Source organism: Plectropomus leopardus, chromosome 5 (assembly GCF_026936395.1).
Source record: "Plectropomus leopardus strain MGB_pleo_1.0 chromosome 5, ASM2693639v1, whole genome shotgun sequence".
Classification (NCBI taxonomy): domain Eukaryota; kingdom Metazoa; phylum Chordata; class Actinopteri; order Perciformes; family Serranidae; genus Plectropomus; species Plectropomus leopardus.
This window is the reverse complement of record NC_142180.1, coordinates 35,502,341-35,521,303: the sequence shown is the minus strand read 5'-3', so window position 1 is coordinate 35,521,303 and position 18,963 is coordinate 35,502,341. Positions and strand designations below refer to the sequence as shown.

The following is an 18,963-nucleotide window of genomic DNA, read 5'->3' as shown; positions in this document are numbered from 1 at the left end:
TCTCATGACACCGAGGAAATCTCATGCCAAAACACAGCAAGGGCAGAGGAGGACATGTCCAACAGCACGCTCCAGCGCGCAGACATGTCCAACAGTCTGCTTCAGTGCACGGAAATGTCCAACAGCCTTTACCAGCGCTGTCATGTGCAACACCCTGCTCTAGCGCAGACATGTCCAACAGCCCGCTCCAGCGCACAGACATGTCTAACAGTCCGCTTCAGTGCGCGGAAATGTCCAACAGTCTGTACCAGTGCGGTCATGCGCAATAGCCTGCTCTAGCGCAGACATGTCCAACAGCCCGCTCCAGCGCGCAGACATGTCCAACAGTCCGCTTCAGTGCGCGGAAATGTCCAACAGCCTGTACCAGCCTGCTCTAGCGCAGACATGTCCAACAGCCCGCTCCAGTGCGCAGACATGTCCAACAGTCCGCTTCAGTGCGCGGAAATGTCTAACAGCCTGTACCAGCGCGGTCATGTGCATTAGCCTGCTTTTGCGCAGACATGCCCAACAGTCCGCTTTAGTGCGCGGAAATGTCCAGCAGCCTGTACCAGCGCGGTCATGTGCAACAGCCTGCTCTAGCGCAGACATGTCCGACAGCCCACTCCAGCACGCAGACATGCCCAACAGCCCGCTTCAGTGTACGGAAATGTCCAACAGCCTGTACCAGCGCGATCATGTGCAACAGCCTGTACCAGCGCGATCATGTGCAACAGCCTGCTCTAGCGCAGACATGTCCGACAGCCCACTCCAGTGCGTGGACAAGTGCGACAGCCCGCTTCAGTGCGCGGAAATGTCCAATAGTCCGCTCCAGCGCGGACATGTCCGACATCCCGCTTTACAAACTGTCCCACTCCTACAAGGATTTCCAACAAAACACCTGTCATTGTGCGCGACCCAATATACACATGGAGACATGTCCGACAGCCCGCTCCAGCAGAAACACCAGAACGCATCACTCCGTGTCTCATCAGCTGCTTGAGCTCTCATTATTATTACCAGGGGCAGATGTAATGATTTTGGGGCCTGGGGCCACACCACATGACCTTATTTTCATCCTTTCTGTAACTGGGAATGTTGGCAGGCTGTTGGCAGCTATAGGAGAAGTAGGCATACACAAACGTTTTTAATTCCTGAGTAAAATGATTAATAGCACAGAAGTTGAAGTCAGAGTCCTACAGTCAGGAGAGGTTGGCCTATTATCAGCACAATATGCTCACATTTACCTGAAGTTTGTTTAAAATGGAGCTTTTTTTTATGTAATTCCGGAAAGTTTAATAAATAATAATAAAGCATGTTTATAACACTCAAACACACCATGGTCAAATGAAACTGTGTCAGTGAACTATGAGGGTAAAAAACAAACCACAAAAAAAGCAAAAGCAAAATAATCATTTGTTTATTGTAATCGAGGTAAAATGTTAAATTAATCTTGATTCTGATTTTAGTTTTGAGGTTCGGACCTTTGCTGGACCCCAATTTTAGTTGAATACCCCTGGTGTAGACAAATAATGTTATTTTTGTGTTCAAATTACTGGACCATCAGTCTGATGTAGTGGAGTCAGACGACATCCCCTCCAGCTCTGTAGTGATCTTTTCACGTGTACAGTTGTACAGATTAGGCAGGGCGGCTTGACAGTTTTCATCTTGTGGATAAACCTGCAGGCTTTTCCACTGTATATATGGGCATCATATCCTTAGCAATATGCAGTGCAACTGTCATCAGTTACAGCTTTGTAGCGGGTCACTTTCCTGGGTCCACTAATGTCGACTGCTTTTTAGTTGGTGTTTGTGGGCTGACGCGGTCTCGTGCATCTTGGAGTGAGACACATTTCTCCCACTCGGCTGCATGCCTCTGTTTGACATGTTGAAATAAATCAGTCATGCTTCTGCCTTTAGTAGCAACAATTTTTAAGGGCTTTTTTTTTTGCTTTTTTTGCATTTGATGGATAGGACAGTTTTAACTTTGAAAAGGGGGAGAGAGAGAAGGGGCAACATGCAGCAAAGTGTCGGGGCCAGAATCGAACCCGCGGGCACTGCGGCGAAGATACAACCTCTGTATATGAGGTGCTGCTCTATACAGTGATCCACCAGGGACCCCCCTAGTAGCAACAGTTTTTGCAGCAGACAGTGGTTTGTTTAAAACGGCAAAACTGAACCAGTTCCAAACGACTGAAGAGACTGGGCCTTTTTTGGGGATGCTTGCTGTCGTGTGTGTATCTCTGGGAGGTAAACACAGGGAAAGGGCTCATCCCACCATGAACTACAGTAACTCATAGAGAGCAGCGGAGGAAGTGCAGGAGAAAATCTAGATTTTCATTTTAAAAATCCTCCAAAACCACAGATTCAAATTAATCGATATCTAATCTATTGCCCAGCCCTAACAGGCAGTTTCATTTATCACAATCCAGTCTACACAGTGTGTTTGTCATTGAACAATAAACCCGCAACTTTAGTAGTAAGACGAGACCTCTCAGTCATTTTCATCTCAGCTGAAAACTAACCAAACCACACAGATTTTAGCAGTTTTCTCCTATAAACTACAAAACATGTTATGAGAATCTCTGTCTGTGTCAAAAGGTGTTTCAACCGGTGGTGCCTGTGTAGAGCATGCACGAGGCAAGACATGATACGGATTAAACCGCATTCACATGGCCGATTCGTTATTTTGTTACATTTCAACAAAGTTTTTCACCATTCTTTGAATTTGTGCGCCAATTTCAGCCTAGGTCCTCCCCAACACATCTCGTCTTCCCTTCATTTAGACATTTTGATGCAGTCTTTATGTAAACAGCCCTTCTTCATCCTCCAGTGCATGTTATTTTTTCCAGTTTTACACTACCCAAAAGACAGAAACGTTCATTACACACCCACTCGCCTACTGTGAATCCTCTGGAAAGTTGCCTGCTCTATTTGCACATGGGCTCGATCGAACATCGCACAGACTTTGTGTAAGGGAGCTGGTAGGATAAAGTCAATGTATTGTCTGATCCAAGGATGTATTAAACACTTTTGACACCTGTTTGTAATTCCTGTAATGACATCGTTGGCATGTTGGCATAGTTTCATAAATTTGCTTTGTTAACTCCACTGCTGCACTCAACACAGAGAAGATGAGCAAATCTGAGATTATTAGAAGTTGTCCAGCATTTTGTATTTATGGAGGACTGGAAATGAAAGCGGTGTCCTCTTTCTCTGAGAGGATGCGGTCGTCATTTCTCCAGCCGCCCTCTGCCTTGTGAGAACGGAATCTAATTTAAACATTAAAAACGTCCAGTTGGTACGTCTGAAGCCCTCTGGCCTCCAACAGCAGACATATGACTTCTATCTGGTCTCCTAAGGCAATCACAAACACCACAAGAGTCATATATCTCAAAACCGATGTCACACCATGGTGGATGTGTCATTGCACCTCTGCTGTGTACTGTATGTGTTTGTGTGTGTGTTGCTATTCCTTTTAGTAACATCAAATGCCTCATTAGACTGCATCGGGGCTGAAATGGCTTTCTGAGTGCTTTATGTGTGCACGGGAGACTCAGCCTTTGTTGAGTTTGAAAGCATGTTCATCCATTATTCAGAGGTATTGGTAAATGGACATGTCCTGGAAAGAGTTCATGTTTCAGATTTTCTGCAGGTGCAGTCCATGTGACAAGTGTCATAAAAACAATAAATGCTGCTCATATTTTTATTACCATCATAATAACTCATATTATGTATAGTTTTGCTGCTGATTGATTGTGATCATTGGTAAATTAACTTTCATGTAGCCAGACAGGAGAGAAAAAAATGACTGAATGAATAAATAAATAGATCGTTTGGAAAGCCATAACTTCCTTGGTTCATGCATTCACTGGCAGCAGTTTAGCAAGCCTGCAGCCATGCTAGCAGCTCAATAAGGCTGTACTCTGCCACAGCAGTGCTTTGAGCTGAATGCTAACAGCAGCAGCAACAGCACTAAACACTAAAATGCAGCTGATGCTGATGGAAATGTCATGTTTTTTTACAGATATTTGGTTGGTACATAACCTGTTTGGCACCTGTGCTCAGCCTTTGTAGAAACCACCAATTAAATTATTTAGAACGATTATCGGCTGATAATAATCATTTGCCGAATGATGAAAGCACCCGTACTGGGAGCCATGAATGTCTGTGCAAAACTTCCCGGCAGACCATCCAGTGATTGTGAGATTTCACAGACTCTCTCTAGAGATATCCCCTTTGCTTGGCTAAAAATGGCAGTTTTAGTCAGTTATATATTTGTCAAAAACAGTTTTTGTGTTTGCCTCTGGTCGATTCACATCTAAGGTTTGAATCCAGAGAGCTCATCGTGGCTCAGTGTGGGGATTTGCTGATCTGAAAATGATGATTTTTCTCTCTTTAAAGGTCCATGCTGGGAGCCAACAAATTAGAGATCTTTTGTTGTTCATGCTGAATGAGGGGCATGGCTTTAGGTGAAGTAAACTATGACGTGATGCTGATACTGTCTGAGAAGTAGCCCTTGAGCAAGGCACTTGTCCCTCAAATGCAGCTGTTTAATGTTTGTGCAGCGCTAACGTGTGGTTGTGATTGTCGCTCAGGTATCTCATTAGCATCGAAACTACAAAGTTTCACAGCAAAATGATATTTTTCCCCAGCTCTCAGGGTGGCAGCTCCTTTTGATTTGTTAATGCGTGTGTAATTCGTTAACTTAGACTGAAGGAAATTCATTTGGAGGCCATCTGCTGTTTGGCTTTCTCCTGTTGGGTTCTTCATGCCAGCTGCTGTGACTATGAATAAACAAGTGCACAGATGCGCGAGTCCATATCTCTCCCACTGTTCTGTATCTTCTCCAGGTCTCTGTGATCCTCAGTAAGGACAATCATAAATAACCACTTCTTCTTCTCCGTTCATTCACTCATTGATAAATATTAGATATCTGCCTCTCTCCGGTGTGCCCGGCTCTCCTCCCGGTGTCGTGCGAAGGCAAGGCATGACACGTACTGTTTTATTTTTATCCGTATCCTTGTGAGAGGGAGTAGGGCCCATGCAGCAAGCACGGCCATGCTCTGATTGGCTGCCATGTCCCCAAGGGTATATCGTGATGCCAGCCGCCAAGTGACCAGCAGTAGTTTTACCTGGCTGCTTGGCACACAGCTTCAGGGCTGCATGGACAACTTGGTTATCATTCAGCTTGATAGAGCTCAGTGGGGAGTGATGATACTGAGTGTGTATGTGTGTGTGTTTGCATTGTCTGGTCGAGGGCTGCACGGTATGTAAAAAAAACCCCAAAAAAACATTACAGTTATTTCAGCAGATATTGAGATTGCAATTTGAGTCACAATTTTAGTGGAAATGGTAATTTCTGCATATCATTTTCACGAGGAAAAAATTGTAAAATGTTGTGATTTTTGCTGAGGTCTGTACCAAACAAGCATAATTCCTTGTGACTAAAATGTGATTTTTGGGATTCGCTCACACATGGAAAACATGGAAATATCGTGGATTTTCACATTTACACTTTTGAGGCCTGGAAAAGTCGTGGAATGAATAAAAATCATTGAACATTTTGAAAAATTCATGGAGTTTTGTTGTATACGATTAAATTGTTGTGGTGATGTTCCAGTGATAACCCACTGCGTAATATGATATAATGGCACATTAATTTTTTCTAGATGATGATGTACCAGTTTTAAAATGCATCAGTATGTGATGTTTTGTTTACCATCACGTATATACGTTTAAATAACTTCCATATTTGAGTACTTGTACTAAATTATAATAATTATGAACTTTTGAAACTTTGAATATAAATGTCAGTTGTCCAACAATGGAAAACAACAATCATCTATCTGTCAATCTAGTTTTTTAAGTCATATTTGGAAAACAATTTTTTAATTGGAAAGAACCTTTTTTACTTCTTTTAAGTTCTTCTAATTTAAAGTTTCTTTCAGTCTCATGCACATTTACAGACACAAACACTATATAAGTATTCTGATTAATCTGAAAAAGACTAAGGTCTTTTAGCTGTTGATTTTGTCATTAAAAGCGTTTTTCTATTTCAGTTCATTCAGTGTGATTATCTTCAGTACCTGTAATTTCTCGTAGGTATTAATTAATTCCGTTCTATCATTTTTTTTTACACATTTGTTTTTTAAGTCATGGATTATTTAGGTGTGGAGGTGACAGAATCCTTAACTAACTCATTTTATGGTTGCGCAGTTCACAAATAGCAGAGCCTAATGTGAGCCCAACTGTGCTGGGCCTTTAACGTGCCGTAAAATTGCATTTTGAGCTCTTAAGAGAGGCCTTGATGAGGTGTGTGCTGACTGTGCTCAGCAGAGCCCTGCTGGTGAAAGTGCAGGTTGTGCAGCAGCAGGTGCTCCGTCCTCTCCGTTAATTGGCCCTCATGTTGCTAACTCGCTCCACACACAGTCTTTGAACTAAGTAGTGACTTCATTAAAACCAAGGCTGTAATTGGAAACCCACCACGCAGGAATCCCCTAACTGCATTACTATTTATTAAGCTGTCTTTAAGGTGACTGCATAACTGATAGCTTACTCAGTGTGGCTGTATAATCAACAGAAGGAGTGTGAGAGGGTTGAATTCCTGCACTGCATACACATGTGTGTTAAGGGTCTTAATAATATGAAATGTTTTCACTCAGTAGTCATAATAAAGTAAGATAATATTTTTTATTTATATCTGTCAGTCAGAAATGACCGAGGAGGACATATAAAGCTCTCTGAGATAACAAGCTTGCTAAAAATCTGTTATAAGATTCTTCAGCTCATTAGCTTTGCTCAGTCCCTTAATAAGTACACACAGTTAATTTAAAAGAGGTGTTTATACCATTCAATCATGCTTCATAATTGCCTAAAAATCAACGCTCACCAAACCATGAACTGATAGCCGACTAGTCCAGAATATTTGACATGTTAGTTGCTAAAGCAGCGTTTATACCAAATAAGGAGGAGTCTCTCAATCAGCACAGGACGAAGAGCGTCTTCATGGGCTGACTAGCTAGTGACGGTTATGTAAGCACGTTTAATTTTTTAAAAATCTGACCATTAGACAGATAATTAGAGAATTTTGGCAGTGTTTTTTCTTTTAATTTTTTGTGATTTTTTTTTTTTTAGAAACTTTTGGCTTTTTTTAATGTAAATTTGGCATTTTCCCCCTTTTGTGGTGAATTTAAGAGGCTTTTGGCAATTTTCTTTTTTTTTAAAGTTTTGATTATTTTTCAATGTTTTTGGCCATTTTGTTTTTCTTTTAAATTGTTTTGCTGGTTAAATAAAGGTTAAAAAATAAAATAAAGAATTTAGGTTAAAAAAGGTAACGATATAATTGCTTGATTTCAAACCATAATGTGATTACTAAATTTATTAAGACTAACAGTTCTTAGTTTTTATTTACAGAGAAGAGGTTAAATAAAAGCTGATGTTGCAACACAGCTAAAAAGCCTCTATAGCCTCCTACATTTTGGACCGCCTGACTCTCCATTTCCTCAAATCTCAGCAATGCAAACACGTTTTGCTGTTGGTCTATGGCTTAAATTTGAACTTAAAGTTCACCAAAGTTCACTCTCCTCCAAACATTTGTGTAGATTGACCTCGCCTCCTCAAACAGGTCCTCTGATTGCAGTGATTTTTTTGGAATTAACTGATTTAACTTTGAAATGTAGCTACTTTCAGTCCTGGTGTGTCCAGGTGTGTCTTTAGGCTTGAGACTGTTTAATATATTGACAACCTTTGTTAGTAACTGAAGTTTAAAGGATGAGGTGTGGAAGGTCTGACAAAAGGTGCTATTTAGTTGCATTGTGGCTATTTTTGGCGTTTGACTAATATCTGAGACTAAACGTCAGCATATTTCTGCTTGTGCCGCGTTGATTTTGCCCGTCTGTGTCAATACAATCTGTAGTAATCCTTTTAACATGGTGTAGATACTCTGTGATGGGCAGTCAACTAAATAATTTCCAGTAGAGCTATACGTAACACAAACAGTTAGCCGAATTAGTCCTGAACAGATGTCTTCTTACATTAGACCGTCTCATCAGAGGCTGCTGTGTTTTTCATTGCCAGCATATGGACTTCATCTAACTGCAAGTCTAAATGGAAGATGGTGTCGTTGAGTTCGCGTATGACGCTGCACTTGGATGTTAAAGATTTAAATGCCTTATGTAAGCTCATGAATTCATCCTCTCTAACCCCAACTGCAACTTCATAGCAAAATAGAATAACTCCTCTAAAATTACCACAGCCATTTGAGTAAAGCTATACGCTGTTCAGAAAACATTACAATGTGGGCTTATATGGAGGATGACAAATGACAAAAGTATCAGTCAATAAATAAATCAATAAATGAAATAAATAAATACAAAAATGACTGATAAATACAGAAAAAGTATACAGAAATGCTAGAATAAATCGTAAAAAGTAAATGTATATATAAATACAAGAATAAATAAATATGAAAATTAATAAAGAAAGAGAAAAAAGTATATATTAATGCTGAAATAAATACTGAAGTAAATAAATAAATGCATAAATTACTGATGAGGTTAGCACCTCATACCATGTTAACATATAGACACAGAAATACAGAAATAACTAAATTATGTATACAAAATATAGTAGAAATAAGTTTAAGATATATATTTATTGCCCTATTAATTATCAACTTTTATTAATTAATAAATTTAGGGATTTATGTTCTTTTAAACATTTCTATAATCTTTTATGTATTCAAATAATAGACTTTTTATTTGATCTGATTTTTATTATTAATAATTTATTTAAATACATATTTCAGCATTTATTTATTTATTTCCTTCATTATTTATTTATTCTCATATTTATCTATACATATAATATTTTTAAAATTTTCTTTCCATATTTATTTATTCATTACTGTATTTATTTATTTAGATTTATTTTTAATTTATGTATTTATTTATTTGTTGATACTGGAGTCACTTTTTGTTCTCCATAGGCTTGCAGCAAAGGAAAGCAAAATTGAAAGGGGGTCGTGTCTTTAAAAGCAGGGCTTTTAATCAGGACATTATCAAGAAATCACAAGAAACAATGCAGCGTCCCGTCCCTCCACAGACCAAGCAGTCACTAATTACGGTAACATAAGAGGATCACATTAGCATATTCATTTTAAGATCCCCCTTTGAGTCCAGCAGCAGATCAGGACTTGAATGAGCTGTTCTTAAAACAAGCCCACTGGGTCTTTATTAACAGGAGCAGGTTAGCTTGACTGGTGAGAGAAACATGGAGGCGGTTTGGGAGAATTAGTCCTCTGCTGTCTAAGGACATGCTGTGAATGGTGGACGGCTTTCTCCCGTCATTAAGGAGTTCATTTGCACAACTTGTAGACTTTATCCACTTTAATTAGAGTGTGACGGTAATCAATAGGTGCTAGACACCGAAGGAAAAGCTACATTGAATAGCCTAAATGTCAAGATGAGACATTTGCAGAGACAGTCTGGAGTCACAAAACTGGATGCTATAAATACATGTTGCATCATTGCTTTCACACAGCAGGAAAGGTGCACTATTATATAGTTTAATACCAAACCAGTCAAACTCCTCTACCTAACTTTTTTTGTGATAAGTAGATTCAATGCTTCCCTATGTGACTGTGGGACATTTTCTGTCATATATATAATGTTTCATTGTCAGATGTTCATATGAACTTTGGCCAAAGTTTCAGATAATTAGGTAAACATTCAGAAGTAATCCTTGTGAGCAGAAAATTCAGATTATATTGTTGCCGGTACATGTTTTGAGCATTTTGATGTAGAAACATTTAGTTGTGATTTTTAATGGTAGAGACTTCTGGAAAATATGCCATCTGCATTGTTGTTGTTCTCTGTGATTTTAAATATTTTTTCTGCATGTGTTTGTATCTGCAGAGCTTCACTGCGACTATTTAGTCACATTTTGCGACCACGGAGCACCAGAGCAAAATATCTGCAACATGTGACCTGGAGAGCTAAGTTTGTTTCCAGCTTGCAGTGGATGAATCCTCATACGGCTGTTAGAGTTTAACTTTCTGCTAACATCCAGCTGCCAACCAGAAGCTTAAAGTTAGTTGGATCTTTCAAAATAAAAGCACTATGGGTTCTGCTTAGATTTGTTTAATTATAAAAATACTTAATTTAACTTTACTGTAAGAGTACTTTGTTTAACTCTGTACTTTATTTAACATTATAACAGTATTATTTAACTTTATTAGTTTCCATTGGCATGAGGTTGAGCAGATAATGACTGAATTTTTCATTTTTCGGGGATCTATCCCTTTAAAGCATGTTAACACGTTCTGGTAGAAACCGAAAACACAAGTATGAACCAGAAAATTAGCATAATAAAGATTTTTAAAGATGGCATTTGTCAGTTGAAACACTTGTTTCTCATTATAGCTCAACTTCCTGTAGTTCAGTGTTGTCCCTCCTTTTGAAATTTAATAAGCTGCAGTTCTCTGTAAACCCAGCGCTCTGTGTGAACACACCTCTATTACCACCTGAATGAGAAGAGGTTACTGCTGTTATCTCTGCGGCTGCTTTGGATTTCACTTTTATGTCTGACTAGAGCTACTAATCATTTGAATCCCATCATAATCTCTAAAATAGTGTTCAGCGTTAATGGCAAGGAGGATGAAAAGCTTATGAAGAGGAAATGTTCAGAAATGCAGAGCTAATTCTGAAATGTAATCAAAAATCTGCCTTGTTAATCATTTCTTTTTAGCCCAACAGAAAATTCACTAAATTATTGCAGCCACGAGCGTAACTAAGCTTCCTGCTTCCACCCCAGTAATTAAATTCACACAAACAGACCTGCAGTCATATCTGGAGATATTGACAAAAATTGAATACCACACTCAGTTCAGGCTTTTAAGATACCCAGAATGCTGTAGGTTGGATCAGGACACTAAGGGACATATTAATGCCTCCCTGTGGTGCTTTGGTGTGACATCTCAGTTATGTTATTCACCGTGCATCATTACACTGTTTCATACATTCAAGTAAATCAAAGAGAGCTCGTCTTCCTCTCTGGGGGAGAGATTTTGGTGTCGCTTCAGATTTTGTTCAAACTGCACTTTCCCAGATACTCCTTCACTTAGTGGAAGAAATACAGGCTGTCTGTCCCTGAGATTTGAAGCTTTCAGCAGTGACTGAGAGGCGCAGACAGAGAGTGCTGTCTCACGTTGCCGAGTGGTCGAGGAGGATGAGTCAGCAGCAAGGATGTTATTCAGACTCTCTGTTCTGATGTCCTGCTCTGTTATAACAGCTGAGGTGAAGGCATGCTGTGCCTAACAATTATTCAGGGAAAAACTGTGACTAAACCACAAACTGTAAAGTCAATATTGTATTGAAATGTACAGGGCTGCAGCTACTGATGATCTTTATTACTGGCTTCCTCACAATGCAGCAGGAGCTATAGGAGCTGGTATTGCATCACATAACTCTTCAAAAGTTGAGCGGATCATCCGGAAGTTTTGAATCCACAATTCCTCTGTGAAATCGTGGACTATCAGCTCCCAGAAATCCCTCATACCTGGCCACTCCTACGTGTAAAAGGCTTGCCTTTCTATTATCGCTCGTATATCACGCCGACATCGCCTTTCAATTGGAAAATAATGACGACTGGTGCGGTGGCTGCAATAGAAGTAAACCTGCCAATGTTTTGAACATCCATTGCCATGCTTCTTGGAATGTTATTGCCAGAAGAGAAGTCGCAGAACAGCACTTAGTGGAAATGCAGTCATCTTGCGATTGAGATTTATCGATATTTCAAAAATATTTCTCTTAAGTTTTGCTCCAGTCTGTAACAGAAACCTGCCTACTGTCGCCTTTCCGAAAGAGTTTGTTTACAAACTGAAAATCCTGCAAAGTATATTTTAAAGCTAAAGCTAAAAATGGAGAAATGGCAGCATCTTCAGTTTAAAAATAAATATTTATTTTTAAAATAACAGTTTATATGTACACTATAGATACATATGATAAGTCAATTGGACAACCAACACAACGCAAACTATTCTGATATTATAATTATATTATATTGCATTGTAGGACTACAGTGGTGATGTTGGTCTTGATTTGGTTTTATCTCATATAATCTGTAACCCCACATAATAATGTAGTTAGCTCATTATTTTCCTCCTCTTGGTTTTGAAATGATCACTGGGTCTCTGTACGGATGGGATGCTAGTGTCGTACGTTAGAACAGATAACCTTTTTAATCCATTCCTTTGACTTCTGCTCTTGTGTTTTTGTTTTTGTTAAAGTGATTAAACAAAACATTATTTTTAAATGCAGCGCACCACTTTAACCACAGCTCCATGCACAAAAAACCGGGCTCTACCAGCAGACGAATCATAATGGAGTTTTATTCCCAAATAGACCGTGACTGAGTTAGCAGAACTTGATAAATTAGCTGGTATCTGTCTAAAGTAGGACAGCTCTGGAGCCGAGCAAGAGAGATGATGTATTGATGAATTAGCGTGAGATCATTAGCATAATCAGTAGCTGCGCATCAAATCCTGCCTCGCAGATATGGAAACCAAGTGAGGGCACAGACACATGTAATTAGTCCGCCTGATTAAAAGTCTTTCTGTAAACAATTGTAGCCGGGTGCCCATTTGATGAACTGTGAATTAAAGACAGATTATGTTTACCGAGTGTGCCTGCGCTGCACATTTTGAGAACTCAGTCACAGTACATTTCTTTTACATGAATAATGGATTGAAATTTCACAAATATTTAATAACAACAAATCTGGAATGGCAGCTGCACAAAAAGATGCACTGGGGGGTGTATGTAAATGAGTAGATTTGGGTCTGTTCATCAAGAGGCAACAAGATGACATGTTAGTCTGCGCCATCCAGAGGCTGGTCAGTGTTTACAGGCTGATTAGACTTAACTGTATGACTTTGGATCTGCTCCACCGAGGAGTTAGGATAAGATATCGACTCTCAGGCAGCCATCTGCGCTGCTGTTAAATGGTTACAAGAAGAGGACGTGATTGATTCCTGCTTGCACCCCCATTTTCTTTGCTCCAGTCTTCCTCATCTAGAAACCCACCAGGGATAAAAAAAATATATATCTGAAAACCATAGACGCCATCTATCAGTGATTCAACCATGTCTCACCAGCCCTCTTTTTTACGAGTGATTAACTCTGGTATATCATGCCTCGTGCTTCTAAAATGATGAATTAATTATTGAACTGATATGAAATTAGGTGGCTGTTTTCCAGTCATTTATTAGTCCCATACCTTAACACGCCTCCACAATGCTCCTGGCAGTTTTGCACTAGCATTTAAAACTCCCACAAACTGTGAAAAATTACTAAAAGGTGACAAGACTATCTAAAAAAGTAGATGGGATGGATTATTAAATACTATCAAAAAAACAGGGCAAAGTTTTCAGAAAACTACATTTGTAATTCTTTTAAATATATATTTAAAGTTATTATATAGAAAGTTATTTAAAGTTATAGTTACAGAAAAAAGAATATTTTAAAGAATAATTAAATATTTAGGTTTACCCATTAACACCTGGATCAATGTCATTTCTTCTGTGTTGTATTTAGATGATTATGCACCAGCAATTAAACCTCTGAAAATGGGAAAAACTGGCTTGATTTCTTTTGAAAACATGGGGAAATTAGCAACTTGGTAAAAATTGTCCTGCAAACTACAAAAAAGTAAAACATTAGCTTGGACAGATTATTAAGTTTTTACTTATTTCTTTCTAATGTTTGGCCCCTCTCTTGTCGAGCTGCTCGTTGCTTGAATAAATGCTTGAATATATGTGTCCCATGGAAAAAAAAAACAAAAAGAAGAATTTGCAGACTAGGATTACTGTAACCTGTTATTGGCAATGCTCAGACATTGATCAGGGAAATCAATACTGATGTTGGTGCTGAACAATGCTGTAACTCAGAGCTGCTCTGTTTTGGCCTGTGATGGATATTATCAGGGATATTGTGCTTAGAAAAAAATGAATACTTCACGCACAAAAATAATCATTTGTATATCAATCACTGGCCCCATGTTGCATTGAATCAGTGAGGGAAACTTAACCCCAAAACTGGTAAAATTCTTGATGAATCAAAGTAAAAAGGATCAACATCAAACAACAGCTAAGCAATAGCAAAACATTTGTCTGTTCACTCATCTCGCGCATTTTATTCCAAGTCTAATGTATCCAGTCGTATTGTCAGTACTTCCCAAACACATGCATTGTTGTTAAAACCGCACTATTTAAATCACTTCACGTACTAGTACTGCACCTGGGCAAGCAAGCGAGTGTTTGAACTCTGCTCAGTGGAACACACAAGCAGAGTTCAAACGCACACGCTTGCCTGAGGCACGCTACTTGTCGGTGTGTAAGACTATTCATGCTGCAGTGTTTTAAATGGCGAAGTTTCAGAGGAAATGCATGTGTTTGAGAAGTACTGAGCAAACCGAGACTCGGTTTGTACTGCACAAGTTGTGCAAAAAAAATGTGGTCCTTGTTTACTTTAATTTATAAAGAAGAATGTCGGCCTTTTTTGGATTCCCTGTTCAAATGATGTAACTGAGAGCTGGAGTCTGTGCGGTAGTGATATTCACGCTGGGGAAGTTCCTGCCAAAACACCCGTCCAATGGAGTACAATGGAGCTGCTCACGATTGGTTTGTGAGCAGCTCCATTGAATGCGAGCACATGGATTGGCTGTGACAGCTGTCAATCATGGCAGAAAATCACCTTTTTTTTAAATTTAATAACTCATTAAAACTTATCTTGAAAATAAACACTTGAACAAACATCAGGGTGATGTTTGGTAAAAATGTATTTAGTGTGTACTTTGAGTTTTTAGTTTGGCCCATGTCCATTTACTAACATGGAGGGGCGGGCTTTATGACCTATACTGAAGCCAGACACTAGGGCGCGATTGAGATCGAAAAGCTTCACTTAGGGGGAGCTGTCATTTTGTCCATCTTTATATAGAGTCTGTGGTTCCACCAGTAACGACTGGAGACTGAGTTCTGGTGCATGCTGTGCACTACATACAATGAGTTCAATATATAGAAGAGCACCTTTATTTATGATGGTATTGAAAACATAATCACAGTCACACAACTCTTGCAGTATAATCCATGTCTCATTTATCCGGGCGTATGCTCAGTGCTTTCCAAACGCATGTATTTTCACAAAAAACATACTATTTGAAACACTGACATACAAGTACTGAAACTAGGCAAGGGTGAGTGTCTGAAAATGGCTCATTGGAAGCATTAGCTCGCTACTCGTCTGTGAAGAGGTACTTTTAAATGTGTTTTGAGAAAATGTAGGTGTTTGTTTCAGCAAAAACTGATTACACTGCAAGACTTCATGAGAGTTTGTAAACATATTTTTTATATAGTTTTGCTGGTGTTAAATGTGGCCCCTTTTACTTCAGTTCAGCAAGAATGATCTCAGTTTTTTGGCTTCTTCGTTCACCATGGAAGCATGCAAGAAAAAAATGTGTTCAAGGTGAAATGGGGTGGTTGAAGTCTTCCTTGAAAGATCCTAAAAACCTGCTTTAAAATCTATAGTATATCTCCAAAATAGTTAATTTTCTCAACTAAGTTAGTAAAACTTGGAAAAAAAATAGTATTTCTAGGTATTATTTAAGAGTGTCACACAGAGAAACTTTGCTGATCTGCTTCATCAGGTCTGTCTGTCTGTCTGTGTGTGTGTGTGTGTGTGTGTGTGTGTGTGTGTGTGTGTGTGTGTGTGTGTGTGTGTGTGTGTGTGTGTGTGTGTGTGGGGTTTCATCCGATTTGATTGACAGTGGCCTGGAGACATAAGCCATGGAAATGAGCCATGGTGAATGGAAGTACTTGACACATTTTTGGACAGAAATAGAAATACAGACATCTGTCACTGGGAATAATAAAAACTTTTAACAGAAAATGTGTTCATGAAGAGCCCCACCGCTCCTAGTGAGAAGATGATTGAGAAAATTGGGTTTTAGAGTCTTCAAACCATCCAGATGTCATTTTATTAGACTTAATTAATCAGCCTGTTAGCTTGGCATTCGGCATCAGTGCTATGCAGATGACAGACATCTGTAAATGTCAGCAAACCTGTTGAAGCCCTCAGATACTGTTTTTTTTTTTTTTTTTTTTTTAGGGTGGTTGACTTTTCCCTCAGGTTTTTCTGTCGTTCAACAAAAATTAGTTTGCATCTCATCCCACCGTTCTCCCAGTCGAATATATTAAACAGGAAATGTAGGTGTTTTGGGAACACACATAATGCCAGGAGCGGCAGCAGCATTGTAATTACATCTGGACCTGATGGCACCGCTGACCTCCCGGTCACCCCACACACAGTAATGAGCTCCCTGGGCAGCAGTGACAGACGTGGCTGAAACCATAACCACCAATCCTGCTGGTCATTCACCGAGTGTCTGAATGGAGGAAGACGAAGCCTCTTGTCTCTCTTTTAACGCTTTTTTTTGTCTTTTTCTTCTCTTACAGTTGGAAAGACGTCTCTGATCACACGGTTCATGTATGACAGCTTTGACAACACATATCAGGTAGGTGCTGCGGCAGACTCCGAGGTTGAATAGTTTGTCTCTAATGATCAATTATGTCTCTGTTTCGCCGTCACACTGCGCTCTGTGTCGTATACAGGAAACATGCAGCTTTACATAAATCAAACACAGATCAAAGACATAATCATGGAAATAAATTCACCAGAAATAACCATTTTTGTGTGTAAAACGAGAGAGTTAAAGCCAACACCTGTGTTAAAACAGACACCTTTGAACTGAACAACATCGGGAGCTCTGTGGGCCCTCGAGCGATCACTATTTCTAACCGTGTTCTCCAAAACAGCCTAATCGCACTCGTCATCCCTAAAAACAGAATACTGCTTATGCAGCTACAGCACTTATAGCCACGGTCTTTGCAAACGTCTGCAAGCACACAGAAAATAAAACCTGCAGTATTATTGCTTTATAAGCAAAAAGTATCTACTTATATAGTAATAAAAAAGGAATTAAAAATAAATCTCACAAAGCTATTCCGCCCTCATTCTCATATAGTTTAGAGACTCTGTGTGTGTGTGTGTGTGTGTGTGTGTGTGTGTGTGTGTGTGTGTGTGTGTGTGTGTATGTGTGTGTGTGTGGCTTTTAGTTCACTCTGGCTCTTTATTGAAGGAATGTACAGTGTTAGGAGGCGGCGTATTGTGTGAAAAACCTCTAAGCAGATTAGCCTCGGAAACATAGAAACACCATCAGTATATAAGGGAGAAGAAGAAAACTTATGAGGTAACTTTTGTTTATCTAAACTTCAACTGATAAATACAACTTACTTTGTCACTGAATACTTTTGATCATCTGCAAATAATACCAGTATACCACTCGGTCTAACTATGTGTTGTTATGCTCTCCAGAAGGAACAGTGATCTCCAGCTGTTGATTTGGGGTTAGGCTTTTAGTTGTGGTTTGCTGGATTATAGAAAATGTATTTCCATTAAACTGTAGCGTAATGAGGCAGTCTTGTTTCACGTGTTTGACTTATAGGAATAGTTCAACCCAAAGTGAATGTATTAAACATACTCTGTGAGATATGTACTTTAGATATTGGGGTGAACTGTCCCTTTAAGTTTTTCATATTGTTGGGTTATTATGTGTGAAGTATTCTTCTTCGCTGCAGTAATTCTGTGTAGATGAAGCTGGCGGTGCACCACAGTGTGGTGAACAGCATTGTGTTTGGAGTGACTGATAGATGTAGAATTACTCCTTTTATCAAGCAAAAATGTCAGTTATTAGCTGGTTACAGCTCCATAATGTGACAGTTTCTTTGTTTGTATGACAGTTAATTGAATATCTTTTGATTATATTCTGTATGTCAGACAAATCAAACAAATTTAAAAAAACATCACTGTGGCCTCTGAGAAATGTGATTGCTATTTTTAAAATTGTCATTAGTCAACTAGTCAAAAAAATAATAATATCCAGATTCATTGATAATGGAAATAGCATTTAGTAACAGCCCTAGATGGATGATTAGTGAGTGCAAGGTTAGTTTAAAGAGACTCTGAGGCTTTTCCTAATGTCTCTGACCACAACCTGAACCTCACCTCATCTGACCACATCTCTATTTTAATTTGAGGAGTTCTTGCTTTCATTTTAAAATCATCTGTGAGTTGGAAAAGACATTTCCATCAGGTATAAAATTGGCCCGCAGCCTCTCTGTCAGGCCAGTAGAGTTAATAATGTTCTGCAGTCTCCTCGTCCTTCTAAAGCTTGAGACATGCAGCTTCAGTCTCACCAGCCCGAGTGTTAATCTGGCCCTGCCTTTAAATCATCTACAGCGGTCTCCAAAGATTCACTCAGTCCTTGATCTCAGCCGTGCCTCCGTCTTCCTCACCCCCTTCGTCTAACTTGACTTTCTTGGCCTCTTTAGTATAAACATATATAATAAAAACTTTCTCTCTATCACCGGGAATAGAAGTAGTGTTCGTACAGTCATGAAAAACCTGTAAATATCAAATAGCAATTTCCAGTGCAGGAAAAGTTTTGGAAAACAAAATATTCCCTGAAAGTTTTGCTTCACAAACCTGCACAATAGCACATGAGGTGTTTAAACACCGTATGAAATTTGAAAAGTCGTGAAAATGTATTGGTAAATATTCATATGACGGTTTTTGAAGTTTATTATAGGAATAGAGAGACATTTTGGGAAATATGCTTATTAGAAATATGCCATGGAGTTAGCAGATTTTGTCACATTTTGAAAGCTGTTTCCTCCTGTTTTCAGTCTTTGTGATGAGCTAAGCTCACCAGCTCTTTGCAGTAGCTTCATATTTAACAGACAGACATGAGAACTGTATCGATTTTCTCATCCAACTCTCTGCCAGAAAGCAAGAAAGCTCAAAATGTCAAACTTTAGCTTTGAGAGAGTTGCACCATGGAGAGCACAACTTCTAACTGAGGAGGCTCAAAAAT

The 18,963-nt window shown here is 39.1% G+C and overlaps 1 protein-coding gene across 2 annotated transcripts in view; it reads left to right on the top strand.

Annotated features, from left to right (window-relative positions):
- rab6ba (RAB6B, member RAS oncogene family a) overlaps positions 1-18,963 on the top strand; it is a 69,689-nt gene that overhangs the window by 15,574 nt on the left and 35,152 nt on the right. For both annotated transcript variants that reach the window (XM_088078090.1, XM_088078091.1), the window contains exon 2: positions 16,487-16,545. In XM_088078090.1, the coding sequence (XP_087934216.1) occupies positions 16,487-16,545 (59 nt within the window). The remainder of the gene's footprint in view (positions 1-16,486; positions 16,546-18,963) is intronic.